Source organism: Hippocampus comes, unplaced genomic scaffold (assembly GCF_001891065.2).
Source record: "Hippocampus comes isolate QL1 unplaced genomic scaffold, H_comes_QL1_v1.1 scaffold279, whole genome shotgun sequence".
Lineage (NCBI taxonomy): Eukaryota > Metazoa > Chordata > Actinopteri > Syngnathiformes > Syngnathidae > Hippocampus > Hippocampus comes.
The window spans coordinates 227,641-246,769 of record NW_017805456.1 but is presented as its reverse complement, the minus strand read 5'-3'; the positions used below and the strand labels follow the sequence as shown (position 1 = coordinate 246,769).

Genomic DNA, 19,129 nt, shown 5'->3' with positions numbered 1-19,129 from the left:
TACGCGAGAGGATCCGTGCAACGTCTTGGCTCTCGACACAAAGCCGTTCAAAGAGAATTTGCGACGGTGCTGTAAGTAGGTCATTTGGAAGTTGCGCGCCCGTAATGTGTGCTGGCCTAGAAAGGGGCTGTAATCATCGGCGTCTGTTGGAGTACGTGTGGCGTTTACTTCAAGGTCAGGACAACTTGTTCTGGCCGCTTTGACGTCGAGCAAAAAGGTCTCGGTCGTGTCTGTTGGGGGGTGGGGAGTCTGCAACGGATGCCCCTGCTTGTTTCAGCAATGCCGAACCACATTCTACTCGCGTTCCAACAGCGTGGCTCCGTAGTCAAAGAGTGCAGGCACGAGAATGACCTGCCTGCAGTCCAGACCTGTCTACCATTGAAAATGTGTGGCGCATTATGAAGTGTCGAGAGAACCTGGACTGTTGAACAGCTGAGCCTGTCCATCAAGCTGTCATTTTGTCTTGTTTACCAAATTTATGGAAAGGTCCGTCGTGTCGGCGTGAGTTTTCTTCATGGGCACGGCGGCACAAAGCAGCCACTCGGTTTTCCTTCTCGATGCTCGCCTCCATCAGTGGAGATGCGTGCTGTTGTTTTGGAAACAGCCCCGCTGTGAATTCTTCTCTGCTGACTCTACGAGCCCCACATTTAAGGTCCCAAGAGCGGTGGCAATGGGAGGTCGGAGTAGAGTCGGGGGGAGGGCAGGCGTGTTTGTAGACTTCTTGCTCTCATTGTCTGTCTGGGCCCGTGTGGGTGGAGATACAACAGTGAATGAGTGCACAGCTCGACTGACGGTGGCATCTGACTTGCGGTGGGGAAGCCACACTGGCCATCAATCGGCCCCGGATCACTTTGAGACCCCCACGGTGAAGTTCGCAACTCAGTCTACTCGTTTGCCAAATCCGTTTTCTCCATTGAAATCAATTGAAATGTCATGAATTCAATCCATCCTTTAAAAAAATAAAAAAAATAAATAAAAATCACAACCATTTTTGGGAGTTATTATTCAAACCCAGCTGAATGTAAATTAGGGCCTGACGATATTGTTGATTTGAGGCCAATGGCAAATCCGCCAAGTATTTTGCAAGATAAAATTCCAATAACAATGATTCGGCCGATTAATTACAAAAAATATACGGCGGATAAAAGAATTTCCTTTTTGGTCCCTTAACGCTTACAATAACAAAAAACAGATGAATTACAGGCAGAACATTTGACCGTTTGACAATACTTTGCCCTTTAGAATTGGTTTAACTTGAGGATAGAGAGAGAAATCAGCGGTTGATGTGCCAATCTATTTATTTATTAATTTGGGTTGGGGGTGTTCGTCATTTGTTGTCTTTGTAATTTGTGAATGTGTAAAAAAAAAAAAAAAAATGGCAAAAACGAAAGTGCATGTTTTGTTTTATGGAAAAAGGAGATTGGGTGTGGCACTAAATAGCTTGCAGCCCCCCTCCCCACCAAAAGAAAAAACAAAAAAACTAGCAGAATTATTATTTTTTGGGAACAATTGAGCAGAAGCGACACAGGAAAACGAGAGCCGACCCGATTACACAGGAAGGGAGCGGCTAGGAAGCGCCGGGCCACGTCCGCCTCGGCCCGGAGGTCCACCGGCTTGCGTTGGATGCCTTCGCCTGGGCTTCCTCACGCGCTTGTCGGACCAAAATGGTCAGCTCTACGTGAGCGTGGGTGGGCTTGGTCACGTGGGCATCGGGAATGTCTGGGTAAAGAGGTTTTTTGTCGTGCCAGACGTTTTTGCATCGGACGGCTCTAGTATGCAAGTGTGAGGTTTTTAATTGTTCGGCAGTCAGCTGCGTCGATTTGGATTTTGTCCACCAGAGGGGATTTGGAATGAAACCAATTTGATGTGCTGCAACTGACAGACTATCAGTTTTCCTTTGAGGGTATTCACATTCGCGGGAATGTTTGGAGTTATTGTCCATCTGCACTGTGAAGTGCCGTCCAATGAGTTGTGAAGCATTTGGCTGAATAAGAGCCGAAAGGTTTCGGTAAATGTTTGCGCATTTTTCCGATGAATACATCATCGGAGAAACTGATATTTTGCTTGAAAGCTCGATTTGAACTTTGGTGTAAAAGGCTGCGCCGAGTAAATTTGACGGGCCGTGCAAATTTGACAGGTTGCGTGCGTGTAATTGAATGGAGCCCCTGGTGCTAAATCATTCGAGTTCAAGTGCGTCTTTCCCTGAGTGCTCCTGTTGTTTGTTGCTCGTGTCACGAATTAATCCTAATCGCAATCATCATCAGAGCTTTTTCATTCAAATACCCCGGAGCAAGCCTAATAAACATTAATCCATCCTCCCCGCACCTTGTGCCCCCTTTCCTTCTCTCTCTTTTGGCTGGGAAGGGGGGGGGGGCGGGGGGCTGCGATATGTCCAAACAGACGGCGCAGCTCCTTTGCAGAACGTTTAATCACGTGGCCGAGGGAGCTTTATTGCATTCATCGCCACAATTGGGCGGCCCCAAGCACGGACGGACCAAAGTTGGGGGAGGGCGGAATCATCGGAGCCTTTCTGTTGATTGCAATCATCTTTTGTGAGCTAATCCAAAATCTATCATGATCTCAATATTTTATTATTTTGCATCATGCTTTTTGGGCGGGTCAGGCAGGCGAGTGGGGGGTGGGTGTGGAGGGGGGGGCGTCTTATGTAGCAGCTTTTGATTTAATTAGCCGCTAAGCCGGAACACATGGAACGGCGTGCACAAACCCCATTAAACACGCAAACCCGACCGGCCAAATGCCATTCGATATGTGCTTGTGTCCCCACCCCTTCCCCTTCCCCCTTCCCCCTCCCCCTCCCCGCTTGCTGATGTGAAGCTGCTTAGCACGTTAGCTCTACCAATGAGACATTTTTGGTCAACGCGTGCAAACGAGCCTGACGGCAACGACAAAAATGACAATTCTGTACGCTTCATTCTTTATCCTCTGACATGGCATTTCATGCTTTAAAAAAAAAAAAAAAAAAATCTATTTTGAAGCCCCTCCCTAGGCGAAGGGAAGCCGAGGGATCTTGTATTGGTCGGGTTGGGTGGGGGGAGGTCAGTGGCTGGAGTACGTCGTGAAGAAATATGTTAGTCTGCATGAACTGTTTCCCCTTCACACACTTCCTGCTTACGCTGGCCTCTTCAGACACAGACCTCCACGCCCCCCCCCCCTCCCTTTCCCCAAAAAGCTCCTCCTAACCTCATTTGCCAGCTGGCTTGACTTCATCGTCCTCGTGTCTCAAACATTATTTTTGGCTGCGCTCTTGCTTATTCATGATGCTCTTAACGTCACACACTGGTCTTGTCAGAGTGCTGCGCAGGCAGCGAGGGCTTCGGGTTCAGGTTTCCACTCTGTGTCACCAGCAAACCCCCCTTCCCTCCACCCCTCCCGCTCTCCCCCAAGTGTAGCCTTCCTCCCGCTTACTTAATTTCACGAAGAAGGGACATGTTAACCTTGTCACCCGCTCAGCGCTCGAGAAAAAAAACCCAAAAAGATCCCCGGTGCAGCTTTGATGACAGGCGGTATCGTCATTCTAAGTGGTCGTTATCGGCACAACTGTGTTCAGTTGCTATTTTGCAGCGTCCACAATCTTCTGCGTACCAACACAGCAAACAAACGGAAACGTGAGGCAAATCTAATACTGGGTTTAAAAATCGAAATATGTTTTAGTATTTGATCGAATATTTTGAAAAATATTTTCCAATATATTTAAAAAATATATATGAAGCCTTTCTTAATATTTCTTTGGCTCTCGTCAGACCACGCATGTCCTGTTGTCCATTCAAGAACCTTCCAGAATGTGGGAGCACCCCCTAACATCACCGGAGCCTCTTAAGATCTTGTTTATTTGATTATTTCAGGTTTAATATGAAAAGGAAAACATTTTTTGCCGAAAGGTGAACTGCGCTTCAGAAGACTGCGCGACCCTAACGAAAGCTGAGAAGCCGTGCAGTAAAATTTTCCTCGTCCTTCTTTGTCCCCCTCCCCAGCAGGAACTGGCTAATTTCCTGAACTCGATTCCCCATTTGCTCAACACCAAGAAGAACATCTGAGAGAGGGCATGTCAGAAGAATTCTGCATGTAATGCGTGCCGATTGCTGCCTTGAAAGCTTTTTTTTAACGTTTTGCAGGTGGCACCTTGCGAGGGACAGGAAATGAAAAGTTTTGCAGGGTGGAGAGCGGGAAGCGTTTTATTTGTTTTGAGTCATTGACAGAATCGCGGATCGTGAGGCTTTGCTGACCACTTGAAGGAAGGCGGGCGGAGCTTTTCTTGTTCGGGGAGAGCCAGTGTATCGCTTTGCTCAGCCTCAGTGTCGCTAAATGGGGAAAGTCTCGACCCCGAGCTCGGGGGTCAACCCGACCCCCTCCTCGCCTGTCGGCTGGCCTCAGTTCACCCCCAATGTCGCTTCGTTGACCACCTTAGCATGTGGCTAGCATGTGTAGCTTCCTCCATGCACTCACAGTCCGATTTTGGGGAGTGGATGCAATTTCATATCCACAACGGATTTGAAACGAAAGCACCAAGATATGCTTCAACTGCAACTTTCATTGGAGGGTATTTTTTGCTACAGCGGTTTGTAAGTCTGAGTCGGGCAGAGCAAGACAACAAGAGAGGTGGGCAAACAGGAAAAGCCTGGTGACAGCGATACTCCCCCCGCTGCTAACGACAAGTTGGCTAAGGGTTGACTCTGTGATTCGGCCGGGCCGGGCAGGAAGTGTTCTCTGCACTTTTCCCATCCGTGGCCTCTGCCAAGCAGGCTCGAGCAGAACAATTCGGCTCCTGTGACTGCGACCGGGGAAGGCGAAGGGGGAGGGACGGGGATGGGGGTCCTAGAGAGAGAGAGAGAGAGAGAAAGAGAGAGAGGGGGGGGGAAAGGGAGAGAGGTCCAATTCTGCAAAGGTAACAACAAGCGTTTCCTTTTCTCTCAAGGTGTTAAAACGGATTGCAGAAGGCACGGCGATGGTGCCGCTCCCTCCCTCTCAAGCCAAACGGGGCTCTTTCCATTTTAGGTATCTCGCACATCAAGCCCGCCCTCCCCTGGCAAGCGTCGGAGAGTCTGCAAATGGGCCAGCTGCAGAGCAAATAGAGAGATGGCGCACGTACGGCGCCTCCTCGGGAATCGGCCGGCGCATCTTTTTTGCTAAATTATCCAGGAAATTGTCAGCGCTGCTGAGATAACACAGGTGTTTATATGCTAATAGCTCCCGGTGGCTGCAGCCCAGCGAAACAATCAAGTCATTAGCGTGTTACGAGGAGAAATGAAAGCGCACCGCCGCCCCCTTTGCCTGCTGTCGGCTTCGACGCAAATTCGGTGAAAAGGCCTTCGTGATTTTTTTGTTGATGTGGGTGAACTTATGCCAATGTAGAAAGACAATTCTTTGCATTCGGTCAGTGATTCTCCATTGTTTCACATCTCATTATTTAAATGTAAAAAAAAAAAAAAAGAGAGGACACAAAGGTTGAGGCAGCCGTCTTCAAAGCAGAGTTCCCATTTTGTCGGCCATTTTACAGCATTTTGACTGTTCCCAATATTTTGTGTTGAAACTTTGTACACTCAGGTCCATAAATATTGCGACACCGACACAGTTGTCATCTTTTGGCATGAAACATGGACGCAAGTCAAAGTTCCTTTACCCGAAGCGCTTTTCCGTTTCCGACATTGAACCAACACTCGAGTTGGCAGTGAGCGCAACGTGTCAAAACAACTTCTCCGAGCCGAGTTGTCGGAACATATTTCAGGACGTCTGTTGTATCGCCGTTCCCCCCCGCGCGGTGCAATTTAATGCGCGACTGTCCTCCGGCGAGGAGGAATTGCACTATTAAGCCCCTTTAATGAACCAGTCAGGATGGACTCTCATATCTTCTTTTTAAGGAAAAATAAAAAAGCTCATCTACATGGAAAACGCATTGTCTTCATTATTTGCAACTGTTGAATGAAGGCAGTTGCCATGGTGATGGCCATTGGAGGCAGAAGTCTGGCTGGTCTGAGGCCAGACGAGGGGGTGGTGGGGGGGGTCTACGCGGGGACAAAATGGCTCCTAATGACCAGCTCGTACCGACGGCTCGGTCGGGAGGTGATGTCACACTTGTACCTTCTCGTTTGCCAGCAATAACTGTCCATCGCCGTGCCGCAAAACCACCCGGAAACTCTTCTTCCTGTCGCCATTTTCCAACCATTTCATTGTCATGGCAGGTGATACCAAAGCGTATCAACACAAAACATAAGAATAAATACGTTGAATTGAGGGCAGGAGTTTCATTTAGTCCAGCCGTAGCCTCGTTTAATGGAGAAAAGTATTTTTCCCACCATCTTGTGGCATCTAAAGGCAACTACAAACCTTTTTTGGGTAGCACATTTGTCGCAATTCTTCATACGTTTCTTCATCTCCATCGGCTCCATCTGTTTTATGATTGTTCAGGTTTTGGATGTACAGAAAACCTGATCAATATTCACCATTTATTATTTTTCTTTCTTCTCCCCTCCTGTGTGCCACTCTGATCCCAAACAGGATAAGCGCTGTTACAAATGAAAAGGTTTCCACTTGCCTATAGACGCCACAAGATGGCAGCAAATCATTGTTTTTTTTTTTTCTTTTCAGAAAGGCAGCGGCCCTCACTTCAACATAGTTCTTGGCCCTGGGAAGCCACAAAATGCTGCTTAAGCTCAGTTTTCATATTTGACATGGCTTTGGTGGATGGAGAAGGAGTTTACCCGGCCCAAAAATTTGAGAATGCAGGGTGGGCTGTATTTTGTGAAAGTTGGCTATTGGCGGTGATTAGGGACCACGACCCAAAAATTGAAGCAAAATGTCTTGTAAATTTCACGCAAGTCGAGATCAGCGTTGATCAAACAGGATGCTGAAAGCTCTGCTCGCACTGTTAATTTTTTTTTTTTTTTGCTGTACACAAAAACTGTGGCTGTCCTTGAGCAGCTGCGAGCGACGGAGGATGCTCACTTTTGTTTTGCTTTTGCGGCACGTCTCGCATGTGCGCATTTTTGCCGCATAAAAGCCGGATGAGCAGAATGTTAATTAAAAACGACGACTCAAGGCAAGTCAAAGGCATGAAAGCGGCTTTGTTGTAATTACATGATACAAACGTGTTTGCGCACGTGCTGGTAGCAGTCGGCAGCCGGGATCCTCGCAGCCGCTAATGAGATTAGCCACACAATGGCCGGCCGGGCTCATGGGCCATCACCGCATCCAGCACCTTTTCAAACATTTCATGGTGCCACACTGGCAATGGTGCTCTTCCAAGCAACAGGATGTCAGTTTTAATTTATTTATTTAACCCCCCCACACCCCTCAGAAAAAAAAAAACAGAACCATATGCTGATTGTTGATTATATTATTTATGAATTAGTATGGTCGAATTGATTTTTTTTTTGTCACAACTGTTGCTCTACAAAATATGCATGTGAGGTAGCAAGTATCGCGTGTGTCCGCTCGGGGTTGCCGTCCTCACGTACTGTCGTATCCGTGACTTTGTTTGTTTGGGGTCTGGCCTGGTGAGTGACGTGGGAGTCGGTGAATGAGCGTGGAGGTGGTTTCTTGTTGGCTCAGATTAGCCAGTCTGCGGGTTCTGCACTTGTGCTACTGCCTGCCTTGGCCACCTGGGGGCACTATACGATGGAGAAACGCCCGTGAGGATCAGCCGGTTGGATGATGGATGGATGGATGGATGGATCTTCATCACATGGTACAGTTTTATTTTCAGCTATTTGCACCCTTTTTAGTCGTTGTTCTAGCTTTTGGCTCTTTGTTTTGCCCTGCCGCCTACTGCCAGGTTGGCATTGTAAAAGGGGAACTCTTCTCGATTGGCTTCCCTGGTCAAATAAACAAACAAACGTGAAAAACAGAAACCGTGAAAACTGAACTGCGATTTAATGAAGACTTCTCAGCTCATCTTATCGCAGAGTGTGACTGTGAGTACAGCTGTATGTGTTTCCCATTATGCATTAGTAACGGGAAGATTTACGCCACTTAACCTCCAAATAAGACCCCTCTGCCCCCCCCTTCCTACCCATAATTTTATTTTGGGGAGTGAGCTACTCAGTTGCACATTGGGCTAATGTGTTGTCGTTGACCAATTAGGAGATGGACATCAAACAAGTGCAGGCCCCCTCGCCGCCCCGCCTCTTGTTTTGATATTAGCAAGAGCGACACGCCCCCCCCCCCCTTTTCCCAATTGCTGCTAGGATGAGGCCATTCAGCAAATTTTTCAAATGAGCTTCGGATATCACACGTTGTACTTGGTAAGAATTGCATGGCAAGGAATGTTGTGAGAATCGAATTGAAATCAGGCTGCATATTGCTCGCGTGATTGGACTCTTTTGGTATTTTATGTCATTGCACCACCATGAGGAGTATTCATGAGTTGGAATATTGTTTTGTTCCCAATCTTGTTAATCAATCTTACTGATTCCAACTCATCAACGTCCAAAAGTTGGGCAGGTTCAGGTCGAGTTTGCTCCCACTTATATGGTGGCTCATCTGTTCCAGACACCAAAACGCAGCCCCTCCCCTTCCCCTCCCTCACCCCCTTCCAGCAGGGGATTTGACCCTCACCCCCTTCAGCCATTTGCTATTAGTGTGAGGGCTAAAAGCAAATTAACTGGTTGCATCGAGGGGGGACCATCTCCCCCATGTGAAATGGCATGGAGGAGGCGGGGCTACGTTGAAGCGTTACACTTGGTTAGAGTGTTTTCCTTTCGGGGGCAGTCGGCGGGGAGGGTCTCTGGGAGGTGCCCTGCCCTGCTCCCTTTGCTTTTCCTATTACGCTGCAGATGCGCCTCGTGGCAGAACGAGCTCTTGTGTGTTTCTGAACGTGTGGGGCTCCCGCAGGAATTTCAGGAGGCTTTGCCTGTTGGGGGGGGTGGGGTCGGTGAAGTGTATGTGCGCGTGCGCCAGGTCCCCCCTCACTCACATTTTGCCACTGCACACCCAACCACATTAAATAAAAGAAATCCATTCCCAGGCCTGTTAAGGAACAGTGTGGGGAGGTGTGATTGTGCAAATGCGGGGCGAGGAGGGGGGCTGCGCTCATATTATCCTCCGTGCCAGCTCTTGGATGGAGCCTGCTGGGGGATTAGGCCACATTCTGTGAGGCAACAATGGAAGTCATCCACATTTCCATCCTCTTTTTGCTGCTCTCAACAAATGCGGCCTTGTCTCCCGAGCAGGCACCTGGACGAGGAGGAGGACGGATAAAGGGGTGTCCTGTCTAAAGCACCCCCAAATCCGCCCCCGACCCACTGCCACGCTAACTTCTCCTGGCCTTCCTCAAACAACGCCAGAACAATGTTAACCTCATCTAATTGGCATCGGCCGATTAAATCGGTCTTTTGAAAAATCACCATTTTTTTTTTTCCCCTGCCTCTTGTTTTGTTGTCACTTCTTGGCTCTGCTCGCCCCATTACGGGCGGGTGTAGTCGGGATGCCTGATAGGCTATCAAAGCTCATTGAAATGACAGCAAGGAGACGCTTCCCCCTCCTACTACTCCTCCTCCTCTTCGTCTCCTTGTCTTCATTCCATCCTGCCCCTGATCGCATCACGACCTTTAGTCACCACAAACAACAACGAGGCTTTAGCGGGCGATTGGTCGTGTCACCTCGAGCCACGCGCAAGCCGATGCCGGGGCCACCTTGCTCTTGTTCTTTGGTGTCGATGCAACTTCTAGTTGCACGTGTGTGTTGACAGGCTCGTTTGACACAGCATTGCGGAGGTCGGTCACCCCTGGAGTGTTGCTGTTAAGCACATTACGGGTAATGGAGGCTGCTGTTAGGCTAGCATCGTCTTCGCACAGCGCTCTGAGTGGCAATGAGGGCATTTATTTAAGTGGACTGTTTACTTGAGCGGGATGCATCACTTTGATGGGTCGGCAATTTTTTTTTTTTGAGGAGGGAGTAATTGCCTGAGGCGTAGGTGTCATCCTATCCCTTAAAGAAGCTCAATTAGCAACCAAATGAATGCACACGAAACCCGCTCGCCATGGAAGCAAAGTGGCGGAGGCTCCAATAACTCACCTCAGGGTGAGGCGCAAAGAGGCAAGGCAGAGAGTGAAGGGAAAGGGCAGAGGGAGGCGCTCATCAATAAGCACAAGGTCGGGGAAGCGGCGGCAGGCGAGGATTTGTGGAGCTTGTAAAAAAGGCTTCAGGGGACGGCATCACCATCGCCACCTTGTGGGAAGGCCGGGGAAGGCACCTGCTGGCCGCAGAATCGAGCAGGGATTTGCAGGGATTTCAAAACTACACTGACAAACATCACTTAAAAATAGAACATAAATACAAGCACTCATCACATCGAATATTTTAGCTTTGACTGATGAAAAAAAAAAATCATTGAGTGCAACCGTTAGCTTTTAACTGTATATAAAGTCATATCTTCAGGTAAAGCAAACCACTTATATATCCTTTCCGAGTCAACCTAAAATGTTTGTGAAAATACAAAACATCAATTAATAAACATTTTTTAAAATAACTTTCAACAATTTATTGTCGAATGTTTCCTCCCCGTGTCAACTGAGGTCCCCAAGCACCTCCGAGAGGTGGCCTGAAAAGCTCTTTCGCCGCCTAGCGGAGTAGATTAGTGGCCACTCGACCCGTTGAAGCCAGCTGGAGAGCCCTTGAAGCCGGCATTACGGGCCAGGCGGAGAGCGCGGTTCATTTTCTGTCTTGCTGGCTCGCGATAATGGACGACAAGATGGCAGGTGGACTCTTCCGAGGGTTACTCCAGAGGTGTCGGGCCTCGTTACGGGGAGGGGCGTGCGACGGTCGCAAACAGGGATGACATCCCTAGTCGCTTGTCGCCTTCCAAATCAATGTCTGCCGTCGCACGCAGAAGGGCGAGATGCCGCCTGTGCCGACGCCGTGTGTGTTGTCTGTGTTGCAGTTTAATGGGCGGCCGGTAGAGCGGCAGGAGGCCACCGAGGGACAATCGACATGAACTCCATCCCGTCCATGGACAGACACATCCAGCAGACCAATGACCGGCTGCAGTGTATCAAACAGGTGAGACACAAAGTCCTCACGTGGATGGACGGCTTTTAGTCGTGTCAAGGGAATTTTCTATGCTGAATATTGAAACGTGGACCCAGTGCTGGCTGTAAACAAATTCGGTATTGTTGGTTTGAGTTCGAATCCATCGTGGTTGATCAAAGATGATGTCCCAATATATTTGCTTTGTTTTTGTTTTTCTCCCCCGCCCCGCCACCCCACCTGAGCAGCACTTACAAAATCCCTCCAATTTCCAAACGGCGGCGACGGAGCTGTTGGACTGGTGCGGCGACCCGCGAGCCTTCCAGCGGCCTTTTGAGCAAAGCCTGATGGGATGTCTGACGGTAAGTCCACATCTTATATCATCTGCGAGGATGAACGCGCAACGCGCCAGCAAGTGACGCTCTCCCGCCCGGTTTCAGGTGGTGAGCCGCGTGGCGGCGCAGCAGGGCTTCGACTTGGACCTGGGCTACCGACTGCTCGCCGTATGCGCCGCCAACCGGGACAAGTTCACGCCAAAGTCGGCAGGTAAAAACTGCAGTCCTCCCTCCCCCTCTCCCCCCCTTTTTTTTTTTTTGCTGCATCAGGCGTGATGAGGTCCATCATGCTTGCTGCCATGAAGGATGATTTGCGCGGCTCGGAAAAAAGCTTGCTGTGCCATGTGGCTAATGAAGACGTAGAGGCTGTCAGTGGCCGAATTTCCTTTACAGTCGTTTGATTTGCGGTGTTGGTCGGCTCTCAGTCAGAGCTGCGTATTGTTTGAGTTTTGGCTTTTCCTCTTCCTGATTGATGCTCCGCTACGGTTTTAGGTTCGTACGAGGCTACGATCGCTCGAGGCGAGCCCTAAATGAACTTTGGCTGCCAGTTTTATGAAATGCTATCACTTGATGTGAAGTCAAATGTCGTGACGTCATCATGAGTTTCCATCATCGGTCCGTCTGTCAAAGAGGGCTTTCTCTCTTTGGAGCTTGCATGTTTGCCGGAGCACCCAGAGAAAACCCCGAGAGTTTTGTGCGAGTACTGCACCTTCCTCCCGCATTCCAAAAGCATGTTGCTCTCCTCCTCCCGCATTTGGGAGGGCCCTTGTCAAGAAGGTTTGTCTAGGCGCCTCTGTGGCAACCCCCACCCCACCCCCGCAGGGCCCCGGGACCTGTTCCCCTGACACCCAATGAGCCCGTTGCCCAGCAACCCAAGTCACATGACGGGGGCCAGAAACGTAGTAGCAGCCGCTCAACTAACGGCAGCGGGGGTGTCCAAACTTTTTTTTGGTGTTTGTTTCCAGAACACTTGAAAGACGCAGAGGCCCTCTTGTTGATCCAACACGCTAAATCGCAAGCATTTTTGAGCCGAATGAAGCGATTCTACGTTTAGAGGACATGTCGGCTATTCTGCAAGTAGTCCAAGATTCAGGGGTCGCCGGTGGCCCTTTTTTGACTTGCCATCATTGCAGGCCCAACGTGGCTTGGCCATACTTTGCCTTTTTTCTGTTGAAAATCGATCAAGGGACCATGAAAAAAATTCAGGCTGGTTAGATTAATCAGATTGCAGGTCCCGTTTGAAGCTTCCCGTCGCCTTTTTGTTGGCTCATCGAAATCACTCTGCCAACGGTGCAATGTAAAGGGCGGAGAAATCAATGACGGCGCCCTGGTTTATGATGAAAAAGCTCGTTTAGGCCGTCCGTTGCTGCTTGGGTGTGCAGAACTCGCGGAAATAAACGCGGATCTTGGCGAGAACTTGATTTGATCCTCGACAAAGTGAGGGATTTTTCCTGGAGGTGCATGTCGTACTTTAAGCGTAATTGCTTTTTACTGTTGAATAGGGCTGCGCCTGACAAGACCAGAAAAGGCCGCCGTGTCATTTAGTGAGGTGAACGACTGATAGCTTGAATGGATGCATCGGGGCAGGGGGATGGGTGCCAGTAGTGACCTCTTTGTGAGCAAGATTAGCCGGTTGTATTAATCTGTGATTAGGTAGGGGGCATCAAAGTAAAAGGGGGGGGGGTTGTTGATCACAACCCCCATATCATCATCATCATCATCATCATCATCACGGGGCACACGCACCATTGGTGCCAGTTGGGGTCCACCCAGAGAATCAAAAGCTTCATCACCATGTTTGCGGAATGGTCCACTCCCGGTTGTTTGCGCCTCAATAGTCTCTTGGAATTCCTGCCTTCTGAAGACTGAAAGGATAAGAGAGATGAGGGGGAGGTGGAAGTGGGGGGGGGGGACAAATGTGGGCAGCTAAACAAGCTTTTCAGCGAGGTAATTGGTCGGGCTGAGACTCATTTGTCTTTGCTGATTTTTTTTTTTTTTTTTTTTTTTACACATGGAAATAACCCCAGACGGCTGGTAAAATGTGTCAGAAGCTGCATCGTCGGCCCGTTGGTGTCGGTGCACGACCGCGACTGAAATCTGCCGCGCAGCGAGCCATGCGGCTGAACTGGCAGAACTTGACAAACGCCAACAAGTCGGTTGCGTGATTATCAACTCGCTGCAGTGGAAAAACTGCCTCGTCTGATGTTCCTACAGAGAAACAACAGCAGGAGTTGTGAGATTATTTTGTTGAACCACAAAAACATGGCGCAATTGTCAAGGAGAAAGCCGATCGCCCAAACTGCTGGAGCGACATTAAAAAAAATTGTAAATATGTTCCAGACGCATCCATGTCGTAGAGCGATCATCTCAAAACACGTGTGACCCCTTCCACACACTTGAAACACAAAATATAAGAATTAAGTCGGCAAGCTTCATGCTACCATATAATGCAAAAGGCCTGAAATTGATGCCCAAGTGTCCCGAGTCTCACATTGCGAGCCCGAGGACATTTTGACGTCCGTTTCAGTCGGCAGCAGAGGGCAGTGCAGCAGAAAATGGCAGCTCCCCGAGATGGATGAAAACCCAACAAAATAGACATCCCAAGATTTTGTTTAGTCTCGTGCGGGCACATACAACAAATCGAAAATGTCACCGAAGGCGATTTGCCAACTACGCGCGGGACATTTGATGCCTCGGGTGCTTGCTAAATCCACGTTGCTCGTGGTGGTTTTCTTTTGCTTGTGCCATTATTTATCCAAGCCTGATGAGCTCTAATTGGCCCCTCCCTTGGCTACCAGGAAGCCACACATACACTAAGCCTCCTCCTCCTCCTCCTGTATTGCTCTTTAATTAATATTGTGATGGATTAAGTCGCCCGCGAAGAAAAGTCGCTATCTTTTTCCTTTTGTTGTGTTAGCTGCTAAATGTTGCATTTTTTTTAAGGAGGGGGGTCGTGTAACTGGAGCAAGGCCAAGGCACAGACAGTCTAGCACATTAAGCCCCACCCCCTCTCTTTGCAAGTTTGAAATGTGAGCTGCCTGCTTCCCCCCCTACCCCCCCCCCTTGCTTTTCTCCTTCTTCTCCTAAGCTCCCCTGCCTGCCTGCCTGCCTGCCTGCCTGCCTGCTGGCGAGGAGGCTCTGCTGCTGGTGAAGTGAGCGTGTGGTGTGTGTGTGTAAGTGAGCCAGCGAAGAAGGCATGTGTGTATTGGGAGAGCATGCAATGGATCACTAGACAGAAAAAAGGAAGCTGCATCAATATCAAGGTGAGGAGATAAGCTTTCTCTTGACTCTCTCTCTCGCCATCTCCTTCCTCGTCTTGAAGCCTTCAATCATTTGTCGCCTTCTCTATTTTTCGGACTACAAACATGGCTCCTCTCTACTGCTCCTCTTGCTCGTGTGTTATCCCCTCCCGGCTTCTCTCGGGGGTATTTTGTTATTGGGAGCCGGTGGCCAATATAGCAATGGCTCCCTCTGTGATTGGCGTTGCTGTCCTTTTTTTTTTTTCCTCCTTTTTGCAAGCCAGCCATGAATAATTGATGCGCATTGTGCAGGCGGTCAGTGGACACGGCGGGAGGAGGCATGGCCCCGAGACGCTCGGGGAAAGGAGGTGGAAAAGGCGGGGTGGGGGGGGGCAGCGGGGGTTTTGAGAGAGAATGTTACGGAAGGGCTTGAAATGAGCTGCCGGCATCACGGGCTGCAGACGGAAAGGCTGCCCCCGGCGTCGCCTTTTGTTCTGCCGGGCTCGCCACACTTGCAAATGGAAGAGGAAAGCGGCGTTTGTCTCGCCGGCTGGCGGGCTTGATGCGTTCGCCCACTGTTGCCGTCACCACTTAAGTGCAGTAAGCTATGAAAAGCCAAGTTGGCTGTCCACGATGCACCTGGGATTCGGGTGATGGACAATCAGACATCATCAGTATTTGGTCTTTGCCTTAAGTAAGTGCAACATCAGTGCTGTGTCTTATTTTTAGGATAGGTCAACATCCACAGTTCGCAATTTGTCAACTTTAGAGGGAAGTGTAACATCAACGGTTTATTTTCCTCTTAGGAAATGCAAAATGTTTTCTTTTTCGGAAAGCTCAATACTTTGAATTCATCTTGTAAAAGTGCAACATCAAGTCTCTTGTCTTCTTTTCAGGAAAGAGTGTTTTTTTTTGTTTTTTTTTTAAGGAAATTGCTACATCGGTAGTTTGTCTCCCTTTTCGGGAAATGCCGCCTCACTACTCTCGTGTCGTTTGAGTGTTGCCATCGCAAGAGAGGAGGCGGTTGCTGCAGCCGATGTAGTCCAGATGAGCAGTAACAAAGGCAGCAGGTATTGCAAGGTAACAGGGGCGGGAAGCCGGCACCAAAAACCTTCGTTGTTTTGGTTTGTTTTTTTTCTTCACCAAGGCTGTCAGTGGGCGGTCGACAGGAAATCGAGCAAAATGAGTGTCATGGCGTTTCCTTTGCCACCCGCGTGCCCGCAACAGCCGACTGGCGCATTTGTCCCACTCAAAAATGGCCTTGGTGATCTTGTCTGACCTCCTTGAGCACTTGAGGTGCCATTTCCAGCCAGACTCTTGGCACGTTATCGCTTTGGCCCTCCCCCACCCACAGATACCGCCGTCGTCTGGACAGCGGAGGAATTCCCACATTTGGGTTGTTGGGATTTGTGGCTGTGTAGCAGCAACGGGTCTCAATGGGAATTTGAGGTAAAATTCTAAATGGGGAAGGGACAAAGAAAAATTATTTCCTCAACTGCCACACTGCAAACATGCAGGGATCCATCTTATAGTCTGTCTGTCTGTCTGTCTGTATGTATTATACTGCCCCCAAGTGGCCAATGTATGCATACCAGAAGGAGGAGCGCAATGTCGATTGAGCTGAAGCATAAACTATAAAAGCGTTTTCACTTCAGTTAATTGTGTCATCCGTGTATGTTTTCATCGAGTACAATCTTTCCTAGTTTAAAAGATGTCAACATTTTTGTTTGAATGAATGGTGTTCCCATCTGTCTTTCAATGGGGAAAGATGAGGAGACTTTGATTCCGGATCGGGCGCACTCGCACATATGGCCGCTTCTAATGAGCCCGGAGGGGTGCCCGAACCCGACTCCTTCAGTCTCCGACCTCCCCCCGGTCACCCCCACCACACCTCAGCCCGCCCCCGTCCGCCGCGGACGCGTCTCTCGGGTCGTTCAGGGGGCGAGCAGCCCGAGGTAGATGCCGAGCACATCTGCGCCTCGCCTCATTAGTGTCGATTTGTTTTATGCTTGCGTGTTTTTTTTCCCTTGTTTTTAAAGTGTGTTTTGATACGAGTAAATGTGTTTTACAGGTGCAGCGAGGAACCAATTAAATGACAATTAGTTGATCATCGAATTCATGAACGATTGTGATCATAGTTGATTCATTTAAAGGCCTTGTTGAACCAAATACCCCCAATCAGCCCGTCAACATTCTCTGATTTCTCCACGAAAACACACCGATGACCTTTGTGTTGAATCCAAATTGAAAAGATCTTGCCCATCCACAGCTTGCTGAGGAGTTGCAAAGTCAAGAGCCAGCCAGCGCGTCTTCACCTTCTTCTTTTGAGGTTCTGTTTGTGCGAGGCGATGACTGCAGGGCTGTGTTGTGTCCGAGCCAAGAGAGGACAATGCCTCGGGGGGGCTTCTTGACAAGGGAGCAGGTGTCCATTTGATGGCGAGCTAGAGATGGGGTGGAGGGGGGTTGCCATCACCCTCACCTGCTGTCTCCTGCCTTGCATCGCTGCCTCTGATAAGAAGCCGCTCTCAGTTAGAAGTGCGACAATTCATCAGTGAATCGGTTTTAAAATGACTTGATGGCTACTTTTCACCATGACATCATACATTTGCTGACTTGGGTGCGGGCAGCGTGAACTCAGTTGGCCTGAGTGACGGACGGCACTTGGCCCGGATGAGTGACTGCTTTCAAATGAAGCGCACCTGTCAGAAAACGATAACCCCGGGGCGCCTCTTATCTGGTCGATGGCAACGTTGTCGGTAAATAGCGGAGGCGTGTTTGTCGAGGTGCAAGTTGGTCGTGTTTGCCAGAGAGTAAAGGGCCCTAATTGAGCCGTTGCACGCTGGCGGAGGGCCAAAAGCCCTTGAGTGGCGATGAAGACTCTCCTTCCCAGGGTGTACAAACAAACACTCTAGTGCCTTAGTCACACATCTCCTGTTCTCTCCAATGAAACCTTTGATGGAATTTCTGCACTGGACAAACACGAGGTTGTCTTCATTTGGTGAAAAGGAAGCTAGCACAAGTGAGAGAGATCTCAGTTCGTCCCATTTGTCATCAGTCACAATGAATCTCCGACGTCTGTCGCCGCCAATGGCGGTGAATGAATTCATGGCGATCCCTTGGCACCGTCATCTTCTGTCTCCTATTGAAAACTCACCCCAAAGCGAGGCACGGCTCCCTGCCTCCCTCGACGTGATCCGTTGGTCGTTTCCGTGCTTGACATTTTGAGCAACGAAGGCGCTCAAGCAAAACGTGTGATGCGCTTCTTCTGCTTCCTTCCCCGTCCGTCTCTTGGCAGCTCTTCTGTCGTCGTGGTGCGAAGAACTGGGACGCCTCCTCCTGCTGCGCCACCAAAAGAACCGACAGAACGAGCCTCCGGGGAAAGTGCCCATGCAGCCCCCCATGAGCTCCATGAAGCCCGGCCTCTCGCACGGGTCAGTGTTCTCCAACTGAAACGGTTTTGTGATGACAACGCGCACGGTAATTGAAAGGCACATGGGGGGAATCTCCAAACAGTGAAAGAGTGAAACCGCGACAAAAATAATCATACGTATGCCCGACAATTTATGTCTCAAGCTCAGACAGGCTCATTCATAATTTGATCGTTTTGTAGGTCATGGAGAGATTCCCAAGCAGTTTGAAAGATCCCAAACAGTTTTTCTGCTTGACGATCACATTTTGAACACGTCCAAAACGCCTTTGCCACAAGAAAAACTGTTTGAAGCCATTAAAATTGCTGCCGAATGTCTTTGCGACCTGGAACGAACCCTGCCGAAAAAAACAACATTCGTCACGTGCGCTCAGAGAGATAACGGCCTTCATGGCTTTTTTTTTTTTTTTTTAAATTTCCCCACAGAGATGGGTCTTTTCCCTACGACTCGGTTCCCTGGCAACAGAACACCAATCAGCCTCCGGGTTCTCTGTCGGTGGTGACCACCGTCTGGGGCGTCACCAACACCTCGCAGAGCCAGGTGACAATTCAATTCCCGGCCGATTAGCCAGCGAGCAGCCGTGAAGCTCTCCTACCTTGATCCCCTGCAGGTTTTGGGCAATCCCCTGACCAACAGCAACAATCCCATGAACCCGGGCGGCAACCCAATGGCTTCGGGGATGTCCGCCAACAATCCTGGGATGAACCCTTCTCACTTCAGCGGCCCTCAGCAGCAGTTCCCCAGCAAAGGCAACGCCAACCAGGCCTACATGCAGCAGGGCATGTACGGGCGGCCCAATTACCCCCCAGGAGGCGGCTTTGGCGGCAAGTAAGATGGCCGTTGCGCGTGAACAAGTTGCGCTAAACGTCACTGTTGTTGTCGCGGGACCTTGATTGACCAGCTTCATTTTACGGTGTTCCGTCAACATGCCGGTATCGCCTAAAATGAATGAAAAAAAAAACATTCCTCCAAATGTCAGAACATTCGTCAATCAAGGTTGCAGTTTAGGTATTGTGCCGCCTTTTCTTTTCAAGCTACCCCGGAGGCCCCAACGCTGGACCCGGAGGCCTGGGCATGCCTCCGCACTCGCGTCCTCCTTCAGACTTCACCCAACCTGCAGCGGCGGCCGCCGCTGCCGCCGTCGCTG

General features: G+C 49.7%; 1 protein-coding gene across 1 annotated transcript in view; it reads left to right on the top strand.

The window, feature by feature from the left end:
- Positions 1–19,129, top strand: part of LOC109518582 (zinc finger MIZ domain-containing protein 1-like) — a 65,400-nt gene that overhangs the window by 29,426 nt on the left and 16,845 nt on the right. Inside the window, exons 5-11 of the mRNA XM_019874536.1 lie at positions 10,895–11,013; positions 11,229–11,342; positions 11,421–11,526; positions 17,850–17,985; positions 18,408–18,522; positions 18,593–18,810; positions 19,017–19,110. Of these exons, the coding sequence (XP_019730095.1) occupies positions 10,945–11,013; positions 11,229–11,342; positions 11,421–11,526; positions 17,850–17,985; positions 18,408–18,522; positions 18,593–18,810; positions 19,017–19,110 (852 nt within the window). The 5' untranslated portion in view covers positions 10,895–10,944. The remainder of the gene's footprint in view (positions 1–10,894; positions 11,014–11,228; positions 11,343–11,420; positions 11,527–17,849; positions 17,986–18,407; positions 18,523–18,592; positions 18,811–19,016; positions 19,111–19,129) is intronic.